Source organism: Phyllostomus hastatus, unplaced genomic scaffold (assembly GCF_019186645.2).
Source record: "Phyllostomus hastatus isolate PE091 unplaced genomic scaffold, TTU_PhHast_1.1 phas_scaffold_93, whole genome shotgun sequence".
NCBI classification, from domain to species: Eukaryota; Metazoa; Chordata; class Mammalia; order Chiroptera; family Phyllostomidae; genus Phyllostomus; species Phyllostomus hastatus.
This window is the reverse complement of record NW_025334042.1, coordinates 8472732-8496921: the sequence shown is the minus strand read 5'-3', so window position 1 is coordinate 8496921 and position 24190 is coordinate 8472732. Positions and strand designations below refer to the sequence as shown.

The following is a 24190-nucleotide window of genomic DNA, read 5'->3' as shown; positions in this document are numbered from 1 at the left end:
CCAAGTAATTCCACATATACAAAGGAGACCTGCAGACATCGTACGCTATATCATATTCTGAGTTGTCTCCTGACCACATATAAAGCATTCTGAACATTTTTATTCTTTCCTAATGACAGATGCTTTCTGACAGAAAAGAAGAAGACTCAGGAGATGTCAGAAATGATTAAATTGCTATTAGGATAAAAAAAAAGGAAAGCATACAACACACATGAAGCCAAATACAATATGAATCAGATGAGCAAGGAGGGAGAAGAATACTCGTATAATTTAAATGCAAGACCAGGAGGAGAAAGCCTGGAACATTACGAGGGCTGTTTGGAGGAGGCGCTTTCGGGAGTGTCAGGGCAGGCACTCGGCAATGGTCGGGGTGGTGCGTGTTATGGTGATGGTAGGTGTGAAGGCTGCAGTGGTTGCTGGCCCAGGAATCCCAGGTGAGTTGCCTGTCGCTCCTCTGAATTTTCACTGCCCACATGAAGTGATGATGAGAAATAAGAAAAACAAACAAAGAACCAAAAAAGAGGAAAAGTAACTGAATTGCACAAATAAAAAGTGTAACAAAAATGAAAGCCTCTTGCTAAAGAAAAAAAATGAAACAAAATGGGTATCTACTGTCTACTGGCTTAGCCCTTTTCTTCGTGGTCAGCAAAACAGATGATTAACATCAGGATGGAAACTTTCATCTTCCCAAGAATAATGCATGTCTTTCCCAGCCCACTTTTTCCTCTTTTAAAGATGTCTCTTGAATCAATTTCTAATATCCCCCAGTGCTTCACAGCAGAGATTAAAAACATTTTTTAAACTTAAAAGTCAAGCCCATAATGATTTATGGCATATGATTAGTAGTTGAAGATTTGCAAATCTTGGCTAGTTAGCAGCACTTGTTTTGAGAGAGAAAAAAGAAGAAACAATAAATCAAATGGACTCATGATTCAAGTGGTTTACTGGTCACATCACAATCTATTGCTCTGACATTTTAATTTTACTATGATCCATCACTTGGACTTAATTTTTCTAGACAACAAACCATTCTAATCATCTTTCAATATCAGAATCACATCTATATCCTAATAAGAAGATAAAAGTCTCAACCTATTTAGTCTTTTTTAATTTTTGAAAGATGACTACATCTGAAAGCAATAATTAATTCTTAAAATAGTTTACATGTTCTTACATTTCCTGAAGATGCTATAAAATTTTAATAAAGTTTATTTTAAAATTGTGGCATCCTCTTTATTTTAAAAAATGTATATTGTATTTCCATTCTAATTTCAATATTGCTTAAATTTGATTTTCTATCCATTGTTCTAAAGTATGACCAACATTATGTTTGTTACTATATCTCATATGAATTTTTTCATTTAACAATCTTAAAGAATTAAAAATAACATATGAACCTGTATCTCCTTCTACTGTCATGATTCTAATGCTAGATGCCTTATGTGTGAATAATTTAACAGTAGTTAATCATGCAGAAAGGTCAAATACTCTGCAAGTATTTAAATGAGGGTCATTTAGATAAAAGCTTGTTTTACCATCTGAGATACCAGCCTCCCCCACCACTGGGAAGGCCTTGTAGAGTGACAGCCTATGGAACGAAAGCACTGCAGCCTGGACCGGTCACTGAGGGCTGAGACCGCCTGGGTCTCCACTCTGGGTCCAGCCCTTCCTCTTTTGTAACCTTGGCCAGTGACTCAGCCTCTCTCAGCCTCAGTTTCCTCATATGTCAAACAGGATCCTGAAGACATCTACCTCACAGAACAACTGTGAAAAATTATGTATATGGGTACTTAGCATGGTGCTGGTATACACAAAAACAATTGAGCTGTTAATAATATTGATTCTGCCTACTTTCTATTGACTTCCCCAAAAATGAAGTATCATTTAAAGGAAACAGATGTGTCTCTCACTCAACAAATTTCACACACTGAACACTTACGTTTAGAGAATACCCCAGAAATGTGCAGCAAGCATAATTTTGCAGCTCCAAACCTTCTGGCCCTCACCTTCTACCCCAATGTTCTTTCCAGTTCAGGGTCCATGTCCTTCACCACTATCCTCATTCCAAGCCAACATCTGCTTCACCTAGACCACTGCCCCACTTTCACACTTGACCCCGAGATTCATCTCCTACATACCTATCTTTGGGTAACTGCCACACAGCGTGATTTTCAACATTCACCGGTTAGATTATGTCACTCCCATTTAATCCACTTCGCTGGGTTACAATCACCACGAGATTCAAATGTGACCCCTACTTATCTCTCCAGCTTCATGCCCTATTACTCCCCCATCATTGACTATTTCAGCCACATAGGTCTTACGCTTGTTTCTAACACAAGCCAGCCTCCTTGCTGCCTCAGGGCATTTGCTGTCCTTTCTGTCTCTAATATTCTTGTCCCAGTGGTTTGCATGGCTGACTCCTTCTCATCATTGAGGTCTCAGCTCAGGTGCCAACCCTCAGAGAAGCTGTGGCTGACCTCTGCAGCCAAAGCAGCTGCCCTCTCCCACACTGTTCCATTACAGTTTTATAGTCTTCACAGCACTTACTACTGTCTGCAAAAGCTTCATTGATTTAATATATTTTCAGTGTTTGAAACTATAGGTCCACGGGAATAACAATCTACTTTGCTGTCTTGCTCACTAGATGTATCACAGCAACTTTAACGGTGCCTAGTACACAATGACTGACGAATGAATGGAGTAACTGAATGCATGATGAATAGGAATATCAGCAAGAGCGTCCACGTCTACACTGCAGCAATATCTTCCTTGTGATAAAAAGTGTTGCAAGGGAAGGCTCTAAGGGACTCTTTCCCCTTTCCTGCTCTACTCTGTGGTGTACACCAAGAGTTTGCATAGCAACGTACAGTCACTGTTGGGTGGGGCTGATCGACACCCACAGCCACTCTGTTTTCTCTTTACGGAGTACTGTCTGCATTTCAAGTGAAGCACAGTGAGTGGACTTCAGAATTCTAAACTTAATTTTTGATCCAGTCCTTCATGGAGTGCTTTGAAAATAACTGGGCATTTTTGGGTGTGGTCAGGCCCCATCATATTGACCACCTAAGGTGTGCCAAGCTCTGTGCTAGTTACTGCAGGCAGGTTAAATGCAGGCCATGCTCTTTACCTTCACTTTGAAATATCACTGGGGACTAATGCTTCATGCATATGAAATAACTGAGGCAGAAATGATATAAAATAATGTACAAAATTGCATGCCACATATAATGAATACAAAAAGTACTCAACCAATAATGCAGGCCGAAGAAGACAGCTACTGCCTATTTTGAATGTTCACAGAAAATTTATTTTGTTTTATGGTGTGTACTTGATAGTCATATATTAGGCAAGTATTTCAGGAGTTTAAAAATAAAATGTTATATTTTTGGCGCACTATTTCATTTTGCAAACAAGCATTCTTTCATTTAATGATCCTAATAATAACAGAAAACTTTACTGAGTACTTGCTATCCAAGGAGGGACCCCCCAAACTCCCAGAATTATCTTCTGGAGGGTGGGCCCCTTGTAGTACATGCTTCCCCCACTAGGTGAGTATTCTAGGAACTCGGCTGTGTCAGTGTACCAGTTGGTGCTGTGAGACGCTGCTTTTGGCTTCAGCAAGTGTTTTTGAAGACTCAAGACGTTTGCCCATTTCGTGGTGGGTCATTTACAAGAACACCTGCCCACAATGCACTGAGTGTTCGGCAGTTTTTGACCAAAAATGGCATAACCCACCTCCCCCTACCCCATACCCCACCCTCCTCCATATTCACCAGATTTTACCCGGAGTGAGTTTTTTTGTTTGTTTGTTTCTCCTGATGTAAAAAGTCCTCAAAGGGAAATAGTTTGGCAAAAAACAGCAGCAGCACTAAAAGGCACCAAAATCCACAAGTTCAAAAACTGTTTTGAGTAGTAGAAAAAAAGTCTTGATAAATATATTGCATCAAATGGCAAGTACTTTGAAGGTGCCTGAAGTTTAAACACGCAAGAATAAACTCAGGGTGTTTTGGGCCCCTCCTCGTATACCAGATACTGGGCTAAGTGCTTTCTCACAGATTATCTCATACTGTTCTCAATGTAACTACGAGGTAGGCATTATTATAACACCCATTTCACAAAGAGGAAACTGAGGCATAGAAAGGTTGGAAAACTAGCTTTAGGTCCCAAATGGTGGGGCCATAATTAAACCTTTGGAAGTCTGACTGCACAGTCCCTTCCCCCAGGCACCACATTGCACTTCTTCTTCCTATGGGTGTTCCTTAGTCCTTTGTTGCTGATTCATAAATAGTTAAAATACGATGCTCTTCCCATCATTCTATGTTGACATCATTACTGAAGTCTTAAGAGGTATCTGGCATGAAGTTATTTATTTGCTCCTCTAATGGTGCTGTCTTGCCCCGCTGGGACGTCTGAGGGTGCAGGCGCAGCCCCTGCAGCTCCCCAACGGACATTCCCTTGGTACGGAATGTGTTGAAGGTTGTGACTCTCTCTGCTCACGGTTTTCCCCCCGAAGTCTCACTTCCTTCAATTATGATTATGTCTCCCAAAAACCAGCACTGGGAACAATTTCTAACCTCACTGCCAGCAAAAGGCACAGTTAATCTCTGATTCTTAGTTGATGTGCCCCGTTTCTAAACTTCATTAGAGCACTGTGGGGAACGCTTTGTTGCCAAGCAAAATCTGGAACATGTGGTGTCCCTATCCATCTATGGAATGAGAGACCTGCGGCCCAGGCATCAGAGGTCTTGAAAAAGTAACTAGAGATTTCTTGGGGAAAAAGTCCACTACATATGAAAACAGAAGTTTGAAAATTATAAATGCCGTATTTTTTTTTGTATTTTTTTCTCTTCACAACTGTGATTTAATTATGTTTAAGAGACAATATTTATTTCCTTTAGGAAGTGCAAGTTTGATTTTAATGTAAAATGCAGGGAGCTGCTTATATGCTAGATAAGGAAGATGGTGAACAATTTTCAGCAGAAGTGCATGATGCGGTCAGAAATTAGAATTACTTAAATTACCAGTTCCCTGAGTAATTGTAAATGATATCACATTTTTCAAAGTGAAGAAAAAAAATTGTTCTTTGTCTGTATACATTTGACTGTATAAATTTGTTTTATAAAATTGTCTTGGCAGGTAAAAATATTTACTACTTCACAAATTGGAAACTATTTGAATTATTTATGATTTGCACACAGGACAAACAAAAAGGGGAAAAATCAGGCAATTGCTAAGGACAATGACATTTTTTAAAAGAGCCTGTTAAACATTTCTGATTCACTGACGCCTGAATCTACCAAGCAAAATCTCATGCCAAGAAAGCACTACATACTGTGCACTCTTCTACCTACTGTGCTTCAGATCCAATGACGACTGCAGATTAATGTAGAAGAAACTTACAGTTCTAGAGATCTCTCAGCCAGTGTGCAGGCCAGAAAGGCCGAGGGGGCCTCCTGACAGGACTGCCCTGCATTTCCCTGGGCTGCACCCCCTGGAGTGCCTTACAATTGCTATTCAGATGAGGCAGAATTTCTTTTCATAACCTGCCTATGCTGCATCATTTCTCTACTCCAATGTGTAAAATTAAAATCTGATAAAGGTAATGCTGTACTAGAGATTTTCATTAGCTCCAGGGCCATCTAAGCTCCATTTAATTAAAAACTGTTGCATCCAGCTGACTCATTCAGTATGAAAATTATCTGGTCCCTCCTTTTTTTTTTTCAAACTGTGGAAAGTGCAGTGTGTTCTAGAAGGTGGAAGACAGGTAATACAAATGACCTCATAGGCAAAATTCAGTTGCAGAGAAAATTGTTCTCTTTCTCTAAACATACAGAAATGAGTTCTTCACTTCTAGGGCACCTTGAAGACACTAGTGAGTCTTCAAGGAATTGATTTCAAAGACTAAAAAGAAGGGTACTTGGCTTAAGGAAAAGGATGGTGGAGGAGTTGGAACAAAGACCCCACTTGCTAGTCTTTCTTCATTTGATTTTGGGTTCAAAGTACTTTTTCTCACACCAGATTTTGTTAAAAGACACCTAGCTGGAGTGGGGCAAAGGTAGGTTTATAATTGTGAGTATATGAAACATAGAGTTTATTTTTTTACATTATTATTTGTTAATTATTATATTACTTTCCATAAGAACAACTGTAAACCTACTTTTGCCCCACCCTATAAATACTCATCAAATATATCTGTCATCTTCAGGATGGTAACAGTGTAGATTCCCTCAGCTGACACTTGCTATTGAATAAATGTAGTCAAATATTATGATTCTGCCCTGGCTAGTATGGTTCAGTTGACCGAGCACTGGCCTGTGAACCAAAGGGTCTTCAGTTAGATTCCCAGTCAGAGTACATCCCTGAGTTGTGGGCCAGGTCCCTAGCAAGGGGCATGCAAAAAGCAATCACACATTGATGTTTTTCTCCCTCTCTTTTTCCCTCCCTTCCCCTCTGTCTAAAAATAAACAAATAAAATCTTTTTAAAAACCCTAAAATACATGTATAAAGGACACATGGACAAAGCCAAAGTGGGGGAGGATTGAGGGTGGGAGGTAGGGATGGCTGGGGTAGGGGTGAGTGGTAGGGGAAAAATGGAGACAACTGTACTTGAACAACAACAAAAAAAAAGAGAGAAAAAAACCCCCAAACCTAAAATATATATAAAAAAAACCCCACTATGATCCTCTCAGGAAAGATGTTTGGTCAGAAAGGTTGTTCTCCATTCTAAGAAATACACTACTCTAGCAAACAGACAAAATATACAAAAAGTCAACTATTCATATAACTATTCTCTCCCCCAAATATCTGAAGAGTCTGCTATTAATACCCACTCTATAACTATTTTGAAAATGAGAGATTTACTGTTTGCCTTCATTATCCTTCAAACAGAGTGGAAATTCAATATAACAGGATGCCAAATTACTTCCCTTCTCTCCACACTCAATTTGCACCAAAGGCTTTTTTTAAAAATAGCAAATATTACTAGCTTGAAAATTCTTCAAAACATTCTTGAACAATGTTTCTTTCCTCAATTTGGGGTTTTTGAGTAAATGCCAAGCAGCGTGGCAAAAAAGATTTGGAGGAGAAAGACCAGTAAACAAAGATAATCTATTGTTTTGAAAAGAAATGAGAGACTCAGTATCTTTCTAACTCTGCTGGAGGAAGCAAGCAATAATCACACTGAGAAGATAAGGAGGTTAACCCAGACAGATCCTCTCACCGTGGTCAGGTCCCTTCAGAGCCAGGCGGGTCTGATGATGGGGAAGGATCTCCAGCTTGACCTGGTCAGTGGTGTTCGCCAGGAACTGGGTGGCTTCCGCCAGCGTGCAGTACTCCATGCTGGTTCCATCGATGGACAGGATGTGGTCTCCCACGTGCAGTGCGCCGCATCTAAGGAAGGGAGACATGCTCAGTGCTCTTCCTCTTGTAGTATGACTTTCATGTCCTTTGTAGTTAAATCTTCACAGTGTCCCTTTACTCAGAGAAAGGAAAGTTGGAGTGTTACAGGAAACACTACCTGTGAGGTGTTAAGTACCTATGAATGGGAATGTAAAACCCTGTAGAAAATACAGAAAAACTCAAGGCAATGTTTTTCTGTTGTCCTTTGAAAACAATTATTTTGGGGTAATGGTGCCAAAAGTTGAGGGGGAGTGAGCAAGAAGAGAAGGAAGGATAGAAAAAATGTTTCCCTTAACTTTTTCTGTGATTTTTTTCTTCCTAGGTTTTTCCATTTATAAATAGGAGTTGGTAAATATTCAGAATGTCAAGATGTGACTTGCAGAGTTGGAATAGGGTTGTTTACAAACTATATTATGTCTGAAGGGGAAATAATCTGGAGGGACTTCAGCTAAGGTTTTCTCAGAATCCTTTCACACAGCTGCCAGAGGACCAGGTCTTTATTATTGTTTTATTTTGTTATTCTAGAGTTACACTCTTATCAGTACCTAGGTTCTCGAAGACGATGGAAATTAATGCAGGAAGCAGTAAAAACAAGCCTGTGTGGTGAGAGAAGGGGAAAGCTGGGGGTGGGGAGGGCCTGGCTGCCGCTACATCTTGCTGAACTCAAGAGACTGGCTACTGGATGAGTCAAGAAAAGCAAACACAGCAGTGAACATCCCGACGTGCCAGTCAAGTTGACAGTTCCTTGCAGTGGTTACCACTGTGGAGTGGGAGAAAACAGAGGGAGAAAATTAAAGCACCCTGTACCACTGAGGGTCACCCCTGGGTCCATGGCTGTTAGGGTTAAAGGACTGTCAGGAATGTCGGGTAAGACCTCTGTGACGCTGCAGACTGACCACCACAGGGGCTGCTGCAGGTCATCGCTTCGCCGTCAGAGCTCCACCAGGCATGCCTGGGGCATATGGAGAAGGGGGCTGAAGGCACGCAGGGTAGACTGGGCATCTGAGGATATCTAAACATCGCCGCAGTGAGAATAGTCTACTTCTGAAGACAAAATTCAAGTCACCCTTTCCATCTAAAAGTAGAATTCCACCTGGATGTACTTGGAGTGCTTCAGCTGTGGGAGGGGCACTTTTTCTTACCAGGAGCTATGAAATAATTTATTAGGTGGTATAAAGTCATCCTTTTTATCCCTCTTCTAACATGTAAGTCTAAAATATTAATTAGGAAAATCAATTCAGGAAAAAGAACTTCCTATTTTTACTATCACAGGAATAAATGATGTTTTCAGGGACTCTTGAAGATTGTGAAACCTTAAGATTGACATACCGTACCAGTTGGTCCTTTCTTTAAAGATTGTATAATTAAAAAAATCATTTCATGTATTTAAGAAAAAAGGAATAAGATTTTATGGTGGCAGGATCTAACTGATAACAACAATTCAGGACAAGCCGTGGCTTTTCTGTGCAGAGCATAATTAAGTTCTGCTTAGCTCCCCTCCAGGACACAGTAGGAAAATTTGCTCAGTTGCTTGCCTTTTTTCTTTTCCATTTTTAAAGGCCATACCAAATATTTGGATGAGGTGACATTATATCATAGGGTGGCTGATAAGGTAGGCAAATTTTTAAGCCCTAGAACAGTAATTTGTATTTTAGTTGAAACTTGTGTAAGTTGGCAGGAGAGCTGTATTTTACTGTATGTGTATGTGTGTGTACCTGTGTGTATGTATATGTATTACATGTGTGTATATGTAAACCTATATATGCAAAAGGTTTACCATTGTCAACTGTAAACCTCTTTGCCCACCTCTGTTTATGTGTATGTGTTTTAACCCACATGCAGTTTTGAAAAGTTGGCACCTGCTACCACACTCACCTGTCTGCAATGCTTGCAGATTTAATTTTGTCTATGACAATGACCTGTTTGTTACAGCACATCGAGGTAGTAAGGGCAACCCCAAGGCTGGCACCAGGTGTTTTGGCAACTTCAACTAGTAATGGCCCGGATGCTGTTGCCACAGAATCTATGAAAGAACAAATTTCAGAAAACAAAATGGAACAAATAAGCAAACAGACACACACCAAAAAATGGAGAATGTTCAGTCTGATACTGGTCTGAAACTTACATTTGCCTCCAAATAACACCCCCACAGCTAGTGGTAACTTCTTAGGGCATCTCTTAGGATACTTGTTCTATCCAGCTTGTATTCAGTAATATTTACACAAGTTTATCTCTTCAATTAAATTTTAAGCTTCACGTCATCATTTGGGATAAGGTCTGTGTATCTTTATGCTCTCTGTTTCATTTGGTACATACAGTGCCTAGCATATACTATGTCACTCAGTAAATATTTTTCAGTTAATTAATTCAATAAACATCTTAACATGTACTATAAATGGGTGGATGGTTGAAAGAAAGGAAGGAAGGTAGGAAGGGAAAGAGAGAAGGAGGGAGGTGGAATGGATGGAATGGATGGAAGGATGGGTGGATAAATGGATGATGTCGCTAATTAGCCACTTTGTAGGAATGCATACACTAAACTGACTTTGTACATCTATTGGGTCTTTCCTTATGCTAGACCTGATATAGAGTCACTTCTCCCTCAATCACTTTCCACATGGTTTATTTTTGCTTTTTGGAACACTCTTCATTCCTTTAGTTCCTACTCACTCTTGGGGACTCAGTGTAAACATCAACTCCTCTGGGAAGCCTCTCCTGATCCATGGTTTTGGGAGACGCCCTTCTTTTGTGCGCCCACAGCCTGCTATACTCCTGCTGCTGTAGCACACACCTCACTGCCCCATAATAGCCAGTGTGGATTACATGCCTCTGTCCTTCAGCAGACTGTAGGGTTGCTGTAAAGGCAGAGACTATGTCTTGTCAATCATGGCATCCTCAGTTCCTGGGATAATGATGGGTACACAGGAGGCGTGTCATAAATAGTTGTTGAATGAATGTATGAACAAACGAGAAAACTCATGAAATTGTTTAAAGCTCAGAAGAAGCAGGGGTTCTATAGGAAAGAGCCTCAGACACAGAGTTAAAACATCTGCATTTAGTTCTTTTCAAAATATTTTGGTCATGATACTTTAGACAAGTTACCAAAGCCTTCTAAGTCCACTCACTTACCTATAAAATGATATTGGTTCCTCAGTGTTTATGACAATGAAATCAAAGTGTAGTTAAACATTTTGTAATTTGCAAACTGATATATGAGGATCTCAAGCCTTGAGTCATCTAATGTTTTAAGATTGTATATTACTCTGCAATATTTTTCTGATTTTTTACTGCTCTGGCATTTGAGGCTTCATTTACAGAACTTTGTTTTTTCTGCAAGCACATCTTTATCACCAGTGTGCTGCTCAGATCCAGCGAGCTAGGGAACCTGCACTCCGGTTGCTGAAGCCCAGGCGGTACGCACTGACTCGTGAAGCTGCCAGCTCCACGCGGAGAGCCATTTTCAGTTTGAGATGAAACAGCATTTCTTAAATGAGGTGAAGACAGCATATTCATGCCAGCAACACTCATATTCAGTGCTAAGGAATCTTGTATGTGCTATGTTTCTTAAATGATTGCTAATATTGAAATAATTTAGTCCTAAAAAATAATTTGGCCCTAAAAATGGCTGAGAGACGTTACATCAGGGCCTCTATCTTTTTCTGTCAAACTAGGGCAGTCTCACTACTAATGGCTGGGAGAAACCAAAGGTCTCGGTCTACTAGGAGGACTTTTTGATTCTGCAGTTTCACGGCTATAATTTTCCCATTATATCATTACTAGCTCCCAGAGTTTGTTCTCAAAATAACTCTATAGTGGCTTCTACTCTCTGGTCTTGCTCACCTTGCTGTGTTAATTTTCCTCACCTAGGAGTTTGTGCCAAGTGGTGTCTGTGGGTATATGCAACAGTGGTTTGCTCCTCATCTGCCTCAGTTGGCACTCCCTGGAAAGAATTCTGGTCAATCTCTTTAGCATCTGTTTTGGTTATCCTTCCATCATGCAAATGGGTAGTTGATTCTGCCTGCCTCTCAACTCTAATAGTCAAAGTTCTGCGACTAACCCAATGCACATGACCTGTTGTCTCTAGTTCCACCCCAGAGGCTTGCTGGCCTTCTCTTCCTGCTCAAGTCGAACCTCACAGGAGCTCTGGCCTATCAGGGTGTTTTCTACATTATCTTCTTAGAGCTTTAGAAAGACTAATTTCCCAAATGACTTCTCATGGACCTACTGAATTTTAATAGATAGGTTTGTGAGGTGACAATCACACATATTCTTTCACCTGGTTTTTTCATGTCTAAAGATAAACTTATGTAAACAGATGAAAGTAATAAAATTTCTGTTATTTATTAACTTACTCTCATACAAATGACAGAAACTGGTAGTTGTTCCCTGGTATCCTATCTTCCCTTCTTTCATCAGTAATGAGGTTCCTAAGTTTTAGCTAACAAATGGTTGCCCAGCTAAGAACAACATTTCCCAGACTCCTTCGTACTGAGGTGCAGCCATGTGACTAAGTTCCGGCCAATGGGAAGAGAATGGAAGTGAGATGTGAACCATTCTGGATGTACACTTAAAAAATGGCTGTGCCCTCCTCTGCCTTATTTCCCTCTCCTTGCTGTTACAATGTGTTCCCAGAACTGTGAGCCATCTTCAGCCACGCAGACAAGGGCATGGAGACACAACACAGAGGAAGCATATGCTCCAGAAACCATATCTCCAGAGATTGCTTAATCTCCCCCAAAATACACAAAGCTCTTGTACCTTAAAACCATGAAAAGACATGAATACTCTGGGTGCCTGGGGAAAGGCACTGTCTGGCCCTAGGAGAATCTGCCAGACTGGCTTAACTATAGAGGACAGTAAGCAAACCATGATGACTGACAGCTGAACAGAACCATGGAGTAGAAGGTGCTTACTTAAGTTTTAGCATGAAACAGATGGTACACTCAAATTAGAATAATTCGAGGGGAGTGCATTAAAGGGACTATTTAGAAAGGTTATAGGGAAACCACAAGGGATAATGCAATACTCTAGGGCCAGAAGCAACAGGGCACCATATCCCAGAAGACGCAAAAGGCATCATAGGCCAGAAGACGCAAAGTATAGAGCTGTTTGTGGAGCCAGGATTCAGAACCAGGACTGTGTAAACACGGCTACTTTACAGGAGCTGGGGCCTTCAGTCAAAGGATGTAGCCAGTCCCAGTGAATCCACAGGGAGGAAGCCAGGGAATAGCATCCTATGTCATGGCCCTCCCTCCTGTGATCTCCTGCCATGGTTCCCAATTAGCTAAACCCAGGAGCCAGAAGGCATGAGAGCCCATCATGTAGGCCAATCAGTCATGGCACAGGGTACATGAGAAGAGAAGTGAGTGGCCCCGGGGTTATAAAGAAAGATATCCTTATTTGTGTATGTCTCCACTCAACTTCTTTGCACAGAAGTCTGGAGGCTACTTGCTTTAAACAAAGTATGTAATATAAGGAAATAATAAGGAAGAAGAAAAAGTGACTACAACTGCCTTGCCCACAAGAGTTAATAGAGAATTACATAATGACTCTGAGCTATAGGTAAATCCACAGAGAAAATAGATTACAAACAGCCAGGGTTTGGGAACAGAGTGATTGCTTCAGTTTTGGAACTAGACAGAAGTGATGACTGTATAACATTGTGAATGTATGAAATGCTATGTTCATACACTTTACACTTTGAACTGGTTAATTATGTGTTACGTGCATTTTGCTTTAATAAAAATATGTTGACTCTGAACTTTTAGAAACCAGGACAATAAAGGAAACATGGTTAAATATGCAGTTACCACTGCTGGAAAGGAGGAAGTCTGTCCTTACAATGGAAATATTCTTTGAGCAGAGAGCACTAAAAGATATCTCTCCCCTGAGTTTTATATGAGTAAATTCTGCTACCTGGTAAATGAGTAATGTCTTTAACACATTTTTATAATAGGGTGCAGAGGTGGTTTCCAATGGCTATTCCTTCATCAAGGTTGACACATAAGATTAAAAAAAGCAAATCAGTGATGTTGTCTCTATAATGGGACAAGTTCATGCGATGGTCAACTTGATCTAAAGACAGATCCTGGGGTAGACAGACTGGATGTCTGTCTGGGGACCTTTCCTAGATATCAGTAGTTTTCCTCACTTAGGTTTCCAACAGAAGCTGCGTATTAGAAGCTGTGATGAGACCCTGGTATGCTGGCATTTTATATACATGACTGAGACCACATCCAAAAGCTCTGGATATCAGAAAAATCAGTGGCAGGATTAATGTACTATCAGGAGGCTGGAGAAGCCTAACTATATTGTTGCAAGATTAGAAGGTCACCCACCTCACACACCCACAGAGCAGGGATTTCTAAGCCTGCAGGCTAAGTCATCATTTATGCAACAACATGACTTTAAAATATGCCTTTATGGAGTGCTAACAACATACCAGGAATATCAGAAGGTGCCGGGGACTCGTAGATGAAAATGTATTATCCCTTCCTTCTAGTAACCCCTTGGGACTCCTCCTTGCAGAGAAGGTGGGGGAGCAGGTAGACTCCTGGATCTCCTGATAGAAATTTATTCTGTTGAACCTCATGAAATTTCTAGGTATTTTTTTTTAACTGCAGGACATCAAATGTTTTCAATTCCCCTCCCTCCCCTGCCCTGATAAAACCTTTAATCTACTGTGGTCAACATACTTATCAAACAATAGTGGGTTATCTAAGCGAATGTGATTTCCAGGTTTCTCAGAAAATTCCTCAAGCATGGCAAAAGATCCACAGAAGGTGGCTGAAGCTCCCTGTCCATAAGGGCTGCCTGTAGGATGGCAATTGCTATTACCAAATACCTACAGTGTGACAAGGGAATGGGAGTGGCAGTGAGACTTATGGGGATCTGAGTAGGCTGAGCACGGTGAACTGGGGTAGCTGGGATGAGTGTATTGGATGAGATAGGATTTGATCTGAAGGTCTCTCAGCTGCCTTTATGTTAATGGATTCTAGGAAAACAACAAAACTATTTTAATGAGTACTGCTTTCCAGCATTACCCATGTGGCAGTTACTTTCTGCATCACAGAAGGGGATCTAGAAATGTTAATGTTCAATAATCATTAGCCTTTTCTGGCAATTGCTTTCCATTATACATGTTTCCCCACAACAACATCAAGAAGCTCATACTGCCTTGTGGTATTAAGCCTATTTCCCTAGCTGCCACCCAATTTCATCCTCAGAGGGTCTCATGAAAAGTAGGGGTTCAAAAGCCCTGGCTTTATTCCAAGATGTCTAATAAGAGGCATATGAAAAGAAAAATCAAGCAGACAGGGTGGATGAACCGGGTACTCTTATTTAAGGCCGTGCAAGAGAAAAAAAATGGAGTGTGTCAAAATAAGAAAAAATAAACGGAAGAAAAATCAGGAAGAAATAATCAAGAGCCCATCCCCTGACAGATGATTAGTTTATCCTGCTGAAGTGAAGCATGGCTGAGAAAAATGAATCATGCAGATATAAATTATTCATGTTTAAAGATACCTTAGTCATTAAGATATTTGCACCACAGCTGAAGCCCTTGCATGCTGTGTTGATTTATAGGCTACATAATTATGTAAGATATGGTGATGATTGTTTGCATGGGAAGCACACTGGATTTTTTATTTTGTTAATCAGTTTTCCCACTCTGAGCGCTGCAGTTCAATCAGAGTACAAGGCTTGATTAGAATTTCCTGGGGGGTGGCAGAAAGACTGTGTGTGGTCATAGCAGCTTTGCCTGCCTTATATTCCTTCAAATAAAAAGTACCTTTGGGAGGCTTTTCGACTTACCCATTAGTTAAAAGGATTTTTATTAGTGATAGTCTATTCATACAATGCTACTAATAATGTCAACTCTTTTCAGATGAGCTAAACTTTAATAGAAATTTTTGTTAACTTAAAAAAACCTGCCAGTGTATTTTTATTTATTGAAATATACTACTTGGGCAATATTCTGATATAACAAAAAGTAGACTTTCCATGTTCAAGTGAACTTTATGTTAAATCCTAAGTTTTTCCTGGGGAGTTAAAGAAGACAACTCGAACAGTTACTGTATTATAAGAGGGGCCCAAAGCAAGTGAAACACAAGTAATGTCAACTCGGCTTTGGCTAAAGTGAAACTGGTGATTAACTTTCATTCTCTATAGTAGGCTCACCCTAGTCACTTGATTAACTTTGGAATATCTTCAATCCCTCCACCCCCTATTTTACATGACAGACGTTTTTTGGTAGCCTGCCTGGGTTATAGTGTGTTTGTAAAAATTTACTGAAGTAAAAGAAACATACAGAGAAATACACACATCATAAGTTTGCAGTTGTTAAATTTCCATAAACCGAACACGTCTGTGTAACCACACTCTGACCTAGAAATAAAACATTACCAGCATCAAAGAGTCCCCCCCACCGTATGCTCCTTTAAATCGTTCCCCTGTCCCTCAGGTAACCACTATCTTGACCTCTAACGGCACAAGTTAGTATCATTTCACTTTATGCTTTTTTGAAAGTAGATTTAGTTTATACTCTTCTGAATCTGGCTTCTTTTGCTCAATGTTATGCTTGTGAGATCGTGCATAATGTTGGGGCTGGTTTTAGATCATCCACTCTCAGTGCTATCTAATATTCCACTGGGACAATATGCCATAATTTATCCATTTTACCCTTTAGGTATTTTCTGGTTTCTGGCTAATACAAGTCTTGTTGCCGCGAACATTTTAGGTTGTCCTTTTGTGAACACAGATATGCACTGCTGTGTGAGTTGTGACCGGGAGTGACATTGTCGGGCTGTAGGGGATGAGTGTGTTCAGATTAAATACTGTCAAAGAGTTTCCCAAAGTATGAATTTACCTTCTCCCCAGCCGGAAATGAGAGTTTCAGTTGCTCTACATGTTTGCCACCTCTTTCGGTCTTTCCTGTTGCAGCATTCAGGAGAGTGTGTAGTGGTTTCCCACTGTGGTTCCAGTTTGCAATCTTTCATGGTGTAATGGTCATTTGGATATCTTCTATTAGGTTACTGGGCTTACTGATTTGTGGGAATTAAAAAACAATTCGATATGCATCCTTTATTGGGTATGTAGTTTGCAAATATATTTTCAAGCCCCTGTGTGCTTTACCATTTCAGATTCTTAATGGTATCTTTTGAAAAAGAGCTCTTAGTTATTATTTTTTTTTAATGGTTAGTAGTTTATGTGTTCTGTTTAAGAAATCTTGGCGTACTATAAAGCCATGATGATGTTCTCCTACGGTTTTTTTCAACAGGCTTTGTTATTTAATTTTCACATTTATATCAGTAGTCTACCTGAGTTGATTTCTATGTCTGGTATGGGGTAAGGTTACAATATATTTTATCGACATGGATATAACTGACCCATCATCATTTTTTGAAAAGAGCATTCTTTCCTCACTCCATTTTATTATCGCGGTCATAAACTGATGACCGTATGTGCCTGGTTCTGTTTCTGGACACTCTCTGTTCTGTTCCATTGGTCAGTCTGTCCATTGTTTTACAACAGCACTACACTATCCTAAGTACTTAGTGTACATTCTCTGGTTTTGTTCTTCTTCAAGACTGCCTTGGCTTTTCTTTGCCCTTTGCGGAGTAATGTTTTACTGTGTATGTAATTAAAAAAAAAAGTAGAACCCAGTAACTAAATAAGTGAAGGAGTTTAGGCTCCAGCTAAAGGAATAATGATACATGAAATAATTGTGTTAGGATTTACATGGCAGGTTTCAGTACTAAATTTGATAGATAGAAGTAACATTTATATATATTTAAACATGTCTTGTAGAATACTAATAAAAGTCTCCCAACTTAAATTTCTAGGGCTTTTATTTTGTCCCATGTAGATAAATGATAAAGAGTTTTTAAACTTTCAAAAGAGAAAATGAAAAAAAAGCCAGTTCACAAAGTTTCTTAAAGGAGTTTCTGAACTCAGACAGGGTGACTTGAGACACACTTTGTAGACAACCCCATATCCCTCATCACACAAGCTCTGAAAGTGTCACCTCCCATTGTCAGCTCTGTGTGAACATTTTTTTTAAAAGGGCACAATTCTACCACGAGAAAGCTTTCAGAAAGCTCAAACAATTTATGTCCTATTTGCTTTAGAAAGTGTAAACAACAAAATGAATCTGGCACTTAAGTGATATCAATTGGAAATTAGAAATGTTGGCCAGAAAGTGAAAAATCCTTTGCCCTGACTATTCAAAAGATTTGGCAGGCACACAGGGCTATGCGTAATCATCATATTCCATATTATCATCCTCCCGAAAGTCTGATTCCTCCTCCTGACTCTAAAAATAGTCCCTGTCAGGATTTTCTGAGCTGGATAAGGGATCCACACAGAAAACAGAACGAATCTCTACCAGGTTCTGCTGAGGCAGAGAGGCTTCTTAAGTAGGAGTAAGTGTCTGCCAGCCTGAAACAGAATTCTTACTGCTCAGGATTCTTCACCTCCCAAGACTGGGAGGAACAGGCAGGAAGAGTTAATGACTCAACAGCAAATGCAGACTCTCTCTGGAATCCTGTGCCAAATTTGGCTTTATGTTTACAGTTAAAAAAAAAAGTATCCTAGTTCTCTAGAACCAGCTCTGAAAGATGACAAATAACAACCACGTAGATATCCTAAAAACTACTTTACTTGTAAGTTGCCAAAAAATATACTTAGAAATTTGTAAGGCATCTACATTTCTGCCTGACTTTGGGTTTTCACACGAGCTAAACACAATATTAAAGAAATGAAACAAAATACTGGGCAAATGTAGACGTCTAAAGATATGGTTAGATTAAAAACGAAAAACTATTTGACCACTAAGTATTAAAACTGTCAATGTCTTGTCAACACAGAAGCAAAGGAAGTCTGACCAGAGCAAATACACTAAGATACTCTCCACCTCCCCCCTCCTGGGGCCAATATGACCGCTGACCATTGCATAGGAATAATAAGCACACAGCCCAGTGTCTTGAATCCTGTGGGTCCTGAATAAATACTCATAATATTAGTCATGAAATAAGTAAAATTTATAATTGGAAGTTTTGACATATAGGTGGAAGGGACAGAAAATAAATTGGATGATGGATGTCAAAATCAGGATCTAAAACAGTTTTGACAGGTTGAAATGATGGGAGAATATTTAGAAATCATTATTTCACAGGGTAAGTGATGATATGTTTTACATTTTTACTGTGAGTTACACAACAACCCTCTGGGATGGGCCTGGGCATCTGAATTGCTCTCCACATGATTCTAATGCGCAGTGAGGCTACGGGCTCCTGCTTTACGCTGTAGGCCTTGGGTGTCCAGAAATTGCCTACTATTAGAGGTGTTCAAACAGAGCTTGGTAAAGAATATCCTAGGGGAGTCCAACATTTTGGCATTTCTGGGCCACACTGGAAGAAAAAGAGTTGTCTTGGACCACACGTTAAATGCACTGTGACAAGTAATCACAACAAAAATGTCATAATGTTTCAAGTAAATTTATGATTTTGTGTTGGGTCACATCCACAGCCATCCTGAGCTGTATGCAGCCCATGGGCCACAGGTTGAAACCCCTGAATTTCACTCATGTGTAGTGAGAACAAACTGAACTAACATGCAAAATAGAGACAGACTCAGAGACGGAGAGCAGATGACAGCTAAGAGGGGGAGGGTGGGGATGGAGGGAGTGAACAAAAAAGAAAGAGGTCTCATGGATGTGGACAACAGTGTCATGATTGTGGGAGGGAAAGAGGGGTATAAGGGAATAAAGGGTAATGGGAAAATACAATAAAAATCACTAAAAATAAAATCAATAAACATTAAAAATTCAAAACAACTAATAAAAGTAAAATACTAGATGGAAAAACATTAAAAAGAATGTCCTCAAGGAATCCCAGCATTGGATAGTGACACAAGTAAATAATGATGAGACTCAATTACTGCGGTCTGTTTTACCAACTTTGGAGAACACCTGCCTTCAGAAGCGTGTTTTGAACACCCTATTTTCACCTGTTTGGTTAGATAGGTCTTCTATAGGCATTTATTTCTTGACCAGATTTTAGACAGGGAGGGTATTTGAGAGTGAAAAATAGCACTTTATACCATTAAAGATAAACTACCACCATTAGAAATGAAAACAGCTGAAATACTTCCAGAGACCAAAGCAGAAAATTTCCCTAAACTAGTGTACACAGCAGAAGAAGAGCCAACTAGATCTGTGGGGATCTTGAGAACCTGTGGTGTCCAAGTCCATTTTGCACATTTGTAGAATTAAGAAAGCCGAGCACTTTTGCCAAGGAAAAAAGTGAATGGACCATTCCATTTAGAACCCTTCATTTATAGAACTGTGATTTTGATGATGGTGCTACAGTACCACCCATGCACTCTGTACAGTGTTAAGAAGTGAACGCAGACCCTACTCTAGGGGTACAATTAGGGGTACACTTGTGGTCTTCTGAGCTGTCTAGTTCTCTCTTCTCTTTGGAGACAAGCTAGATTCTAACCCTTCTCATTTGTTACAGAAATCTGGGCTGCAAGTGCTGTGCCCAGGAAACCGTGACCATGTCTCTGGGTATGGAAAAAGAAAAAATAAAGGTAGAAGGATTCCTGGAAAATTATGCCTCACTCCCTTAATTTTACCATAATTTGAATCAATAAAAGTGCCTGAATGATTAAACACCAGTAGATAATTAATTCAGTGTCTTACTTTCTTCCTTTTTACTCAGAACTCACTTAGGGTGCTTAATGTTACATATTTGATGCTCTGGGATTTTTTTTTCCCTTGCTCAGTACTGCAGTTAGGCCTAATACAATTATATTTTAAATGATTAAATTTTACTTTTATTTTTAAATACTCCCTGTAAGACTTTTCTTTTTAAAAGAGTCTTCCATTTCAATTTCAGACTCTTAAGTATAGAATATACAAAGATATATTCCATTACCTTTTTTTCTTTCAAAACTTTCATCCACACTTTAAAATACTTATCGTATCATAGATTGGCTACAATTGCTCTCAATCTTCTGTGGGTATAGTACTGGATTTGTGAGGTCAATCTGGGTTTAATCCCAGGTTGAACACAGTGTGATGTGTGTGACACTGGGCAATTTATGTGACCTCTTCAGGACAGTCACTGCATCTAGGAAAAATAAGGATAATCATATATATGTCACAGGGTTGCTATTACAATTAGAGTTAATAAAATGCATAAAGTACTTTGCACAGTGCTTGGCAGAAATTAACCACACAAATTGTTAGTTCTCTTCTTCTCTACTGTTTTTTGGGTTGAACTCAGAGTATGTTGATGCTACTCAAATAATTTCCTAGTTAATGTGAAAAATTACTTGCTTTACTTGGCCAGAGAAAGTTGGAGGAGACTCAAGTCAAAAAAGTTAAATTATTAAGTTAATGTTTGCCTCTATGTAAGATTCAGTGATACTGTCCTTAAGAAAAAGTTATGAAGAGAGAAAGGAGGGCAGCAAGGGGGGAAGCCAGGCAGTGTTCTAGTGCATCATTAGTTAGATTTTCATGTGTCGTTTCACTTACTTAACTTTAAGTGTTGTAAATGATTTCGATATTACTCTCTCTGCAATTTCAAATTATCCACACTGCTATGGATTGAGTTTTATTATCTATACCTAGTGAATCCATATCTTGGGCAAAATACTCAAAACACGTCAATGCATGGAGCCTCTGAACTACACAAATTATGAAAATTAAATTATTTTTTTTCAGAGGTAGAATATTTAATATTCCTGCCAAATGATATCTTCGGCTTGACTGACCAAGCTAAATCCTATCTCAGGCCCCTTATATGCCCTCCCGAGGGTGAAAAATCCACTAGAAAGGCTGCCAAGCTTTTGCCATAATTCTGCTTAGATAGTAACATTCAAGGGAAGCAGATCCTGGAAGGTGAATGCATCACTCAGCACAAAATTGCCCTTCTAGGAACTCAACAGATATGTTCAGTGAAGAAAATCACCTCTCAGAAGAGGCTTCAGAGCACTCAAGGATGTCCCACAGGGTGAGACACCTCAGTAGAGTCTGTAACAAAACTTCAAAGGAGTCCTAAGAAGCAGGCAACCAACAGTGGTGAACCTAAGTGCATGAGGTGAAAAGACCAGTGGGGTTCTACATGAGTGCCGCTGAAATATTACTTCAGAGCTTCACTCAATTCTTGTAAGTTAATGATAATCATTCCTTCCTACTCTCTAAGGGAGAAAGTGTGTGTAGCTTAGTAGCTACAAACTTAAACATGCCAGCATGAAAAGTATCCAGTGGGCCTAGATATCTAGTGTCAATACTCTGCTTGTTCGAACACATGATGTTTATCTGAAACCACATCCAGGAGTAGCTAATCAAATCTTCCTTTTACCTGTGCCTACAAGGCTCAGGCCTCTGTGGAAGGTATGGAGTATGACAGTGTTTGGACAATGAGTATTGATGATGCAATACATTTACATTTCCTATTAGCTGCTATTGCTGAAACTAAAGAGAAGCTGGGGATCCTCAAGTGGACTGCAGAACATGAAGCTTTCAAACAGCCAAGCTATCACAGCAGGGCTCCTTTTAAAAGCCACATTACTATGGACTTATATCATGAAGACTCATACATGCTGCTTTGTTAAAACAAGGTTCTTCTAATGTAAGATGGCTGGATACAGGGTGACGTGGGCCACTTTACACTATGATCCCAGTACTTCCCAATCTTGAGAGGACTGGAGAGAAATAATTTATTGCTTGTATATCTTCTTCGGGGAGTCTAGTCTATTTTTTCAAAGTCTTGATCTCTAGACTAACATTTACTGTTAGAATTTGGAGCTACCGTGTTCCTAAATCACTGGAAATAGAAAATGAGCATTTGGGTAAGAAATGAATAGTGGGAGTGGACCAATGAGTCATGGAAAACCCATCCATGTAGTTCTTTAGGATTCAGGCACCAAGGTGCTTTTATTTATAACCTGGAGAAAATGCTTTTTGAAGGGAAGGGAGGGAAGAGAGGAGTGAAGAAAAGGAAAGGGAAAGAGAGGAGAGGGAAGGAAAGAAAGAATGAAAAAAAAATCTGAATATTAATACATAATTTATTATATCTTTTACTACTATTTTTGGAGTTCTTTTGAGAAGAGGAAATATTTAACCTCAATGTAGCAAAAACATAGTGGACACAATGCTTTTAAACTGTCTGCATTTCATTCACTCAACAAATACTCGATGTACACACAAATATTTTTCCCCTACATCAGACATATGAGGTCTGTCCAGAAGGTATCCGGCCATGTATTGTGAAAAATAGAGACATTTACTGAAGAAGATACAAGAAACATTGTACAGAGGATGATGACATCTCAGTCCCCTTCAAAGTAGGCATATTGGGACCTCACACAGGTCTCTAAATTGCCATTGGCTGCCCATTGAATTTTCCTGAATCTTATCGATGGCCTGAAATCTCTTCCCTTTCAAAGGTGATTTTAGTTTTGGGAAAAGCCAGAAGTCACTGGGCACCAAATCTGGGCTGTAGGGGCTAAGACACCTCAGTGATTTGATGTTTTGCCAAAAAACTCTGCATGAGACATGATGCATGAGTGGGTGCATTGTGATGATGCTTCCAATCAGCAGTTGCCCACAGCTGCAGCCTTCTGAATCATCCAAATAGTTTCTGTGGAGGAATGTTCAAGCTTAATGCAAAGTTCAATGCATTCATTTCTTTTGCTCAGTCATTTTTAATTTGATGGCCACATAGTACACATGCTTACTCAACAGCATCTACTACCCCCCACTGACTAGCACAGTGAAGTTGTCACTGTTCACACATGTGCATTCCAGTCCACTCTCCTTGGCTGCCAAGTTACATCTACATGGCTGCAAACCATTCTTGTTATGTTAACAATGGACTTTTTCCAGACATACCTCATATACTATGCACACAGCAGTGAAAATAAAAACACATAATATCTTTATCCTTATTGTGGATAAGGACATTATATGTTGGATTCTTAAAGGTGGATGCTTATGGTATCCTTATCCTTACAGTTTAATGAATACAATGAGAAGATTATTTCACCAACAAATTGGCATTATAATTGTGATAATTATTGTGAATGAAAAGTAAGGATTTCTAGGCAATTAAAACCAAAAGACCTAATTTAGATAGGGTGTCGGGAAGTTTGAGGAAGTGACATTTAGGCTGAGACATTAGAGGATATACACAAAATAGCTGGGTAAGAAGTATGTGTTTGTACATGTGCAGGGGTTGGAGAATCACTTCTGAGGAAGAGGGAAGGGAATTTGCAAAGTCCCTGAGGATAGGAGCCTAGTTTAGGGAATGTACTTAAACAAGAGTCTTGGGGCTCAAAGAGAAGTAAACAACAGAGAAGCTGAAAAGTTGAAGTTGGGGAGGCCACTCTAGAGACTGAGCATGTAGGGACTCATAAGCATGACACAGAGTTTAATTTTATTCAAAATTTAGTGAATGACATTAAATGAGAGAACACGGTTCACTGCGTGCTACATGAAAGTCTCTTGGCTTCTGTGTGAGCCTGGATGTGAATGGAAGTGGGCATAAGAGTGCAAAATAGACCGAGCTGGGAGGTGCCTGCAGTTCCTGGGGAGACGGGTGGTATCTGTGAGATGCAAGGACAAGTGTGTGGAAAGCTAAAATAGAGACAAGCAGGATGACTGGAGAGTGGAGAGTTGGGACCCTGTGTAAGAGGGGTTAGGAAAAATAAAGGATGGCCCAGACTTTTAATTTGAGAACTGCTTGGATGAAGGCACTACAGCCTGAGATGGAGAAGACAG

At 39.7% G+C, this 24190-nt stretch overlaps 1 protein-coding gene across 5 annotated transcripts in view; it reads right to left on the bottom strand.

Annotated features, from left to right (window-relative positions):
• The window catches only part of GRIP1 (glutamate receptor interacting protein 1), a 394096-nt gene that overhangs the window by 90989 nt on the left and 278917 nt on the right, over positions 1-24190 (bottom strand). For 4 of the 5 annotated variants that reach the window (XM_045829069.1, XM_045829071.1, XM_045829070.1 and 1 more), the window contains exons 8-9: positions 9277-9424; positions 7223-7392 (exon numbers count right to left, since the gene is read on the bottom strand). In XM_045829069.1, coding sequence (XP_045685025.1) covers positions 7223-7392; positions 9277-9424 — 318 coding nt within the window. Of the gene's footprint in view, positions 1-309; positions 466-7222; positions 7393-9276; positions 9425-24190 lie in introns of all 5 variants that reach the window. The other variant, XM_045829068.1, reaches the window with a different exon arrangement.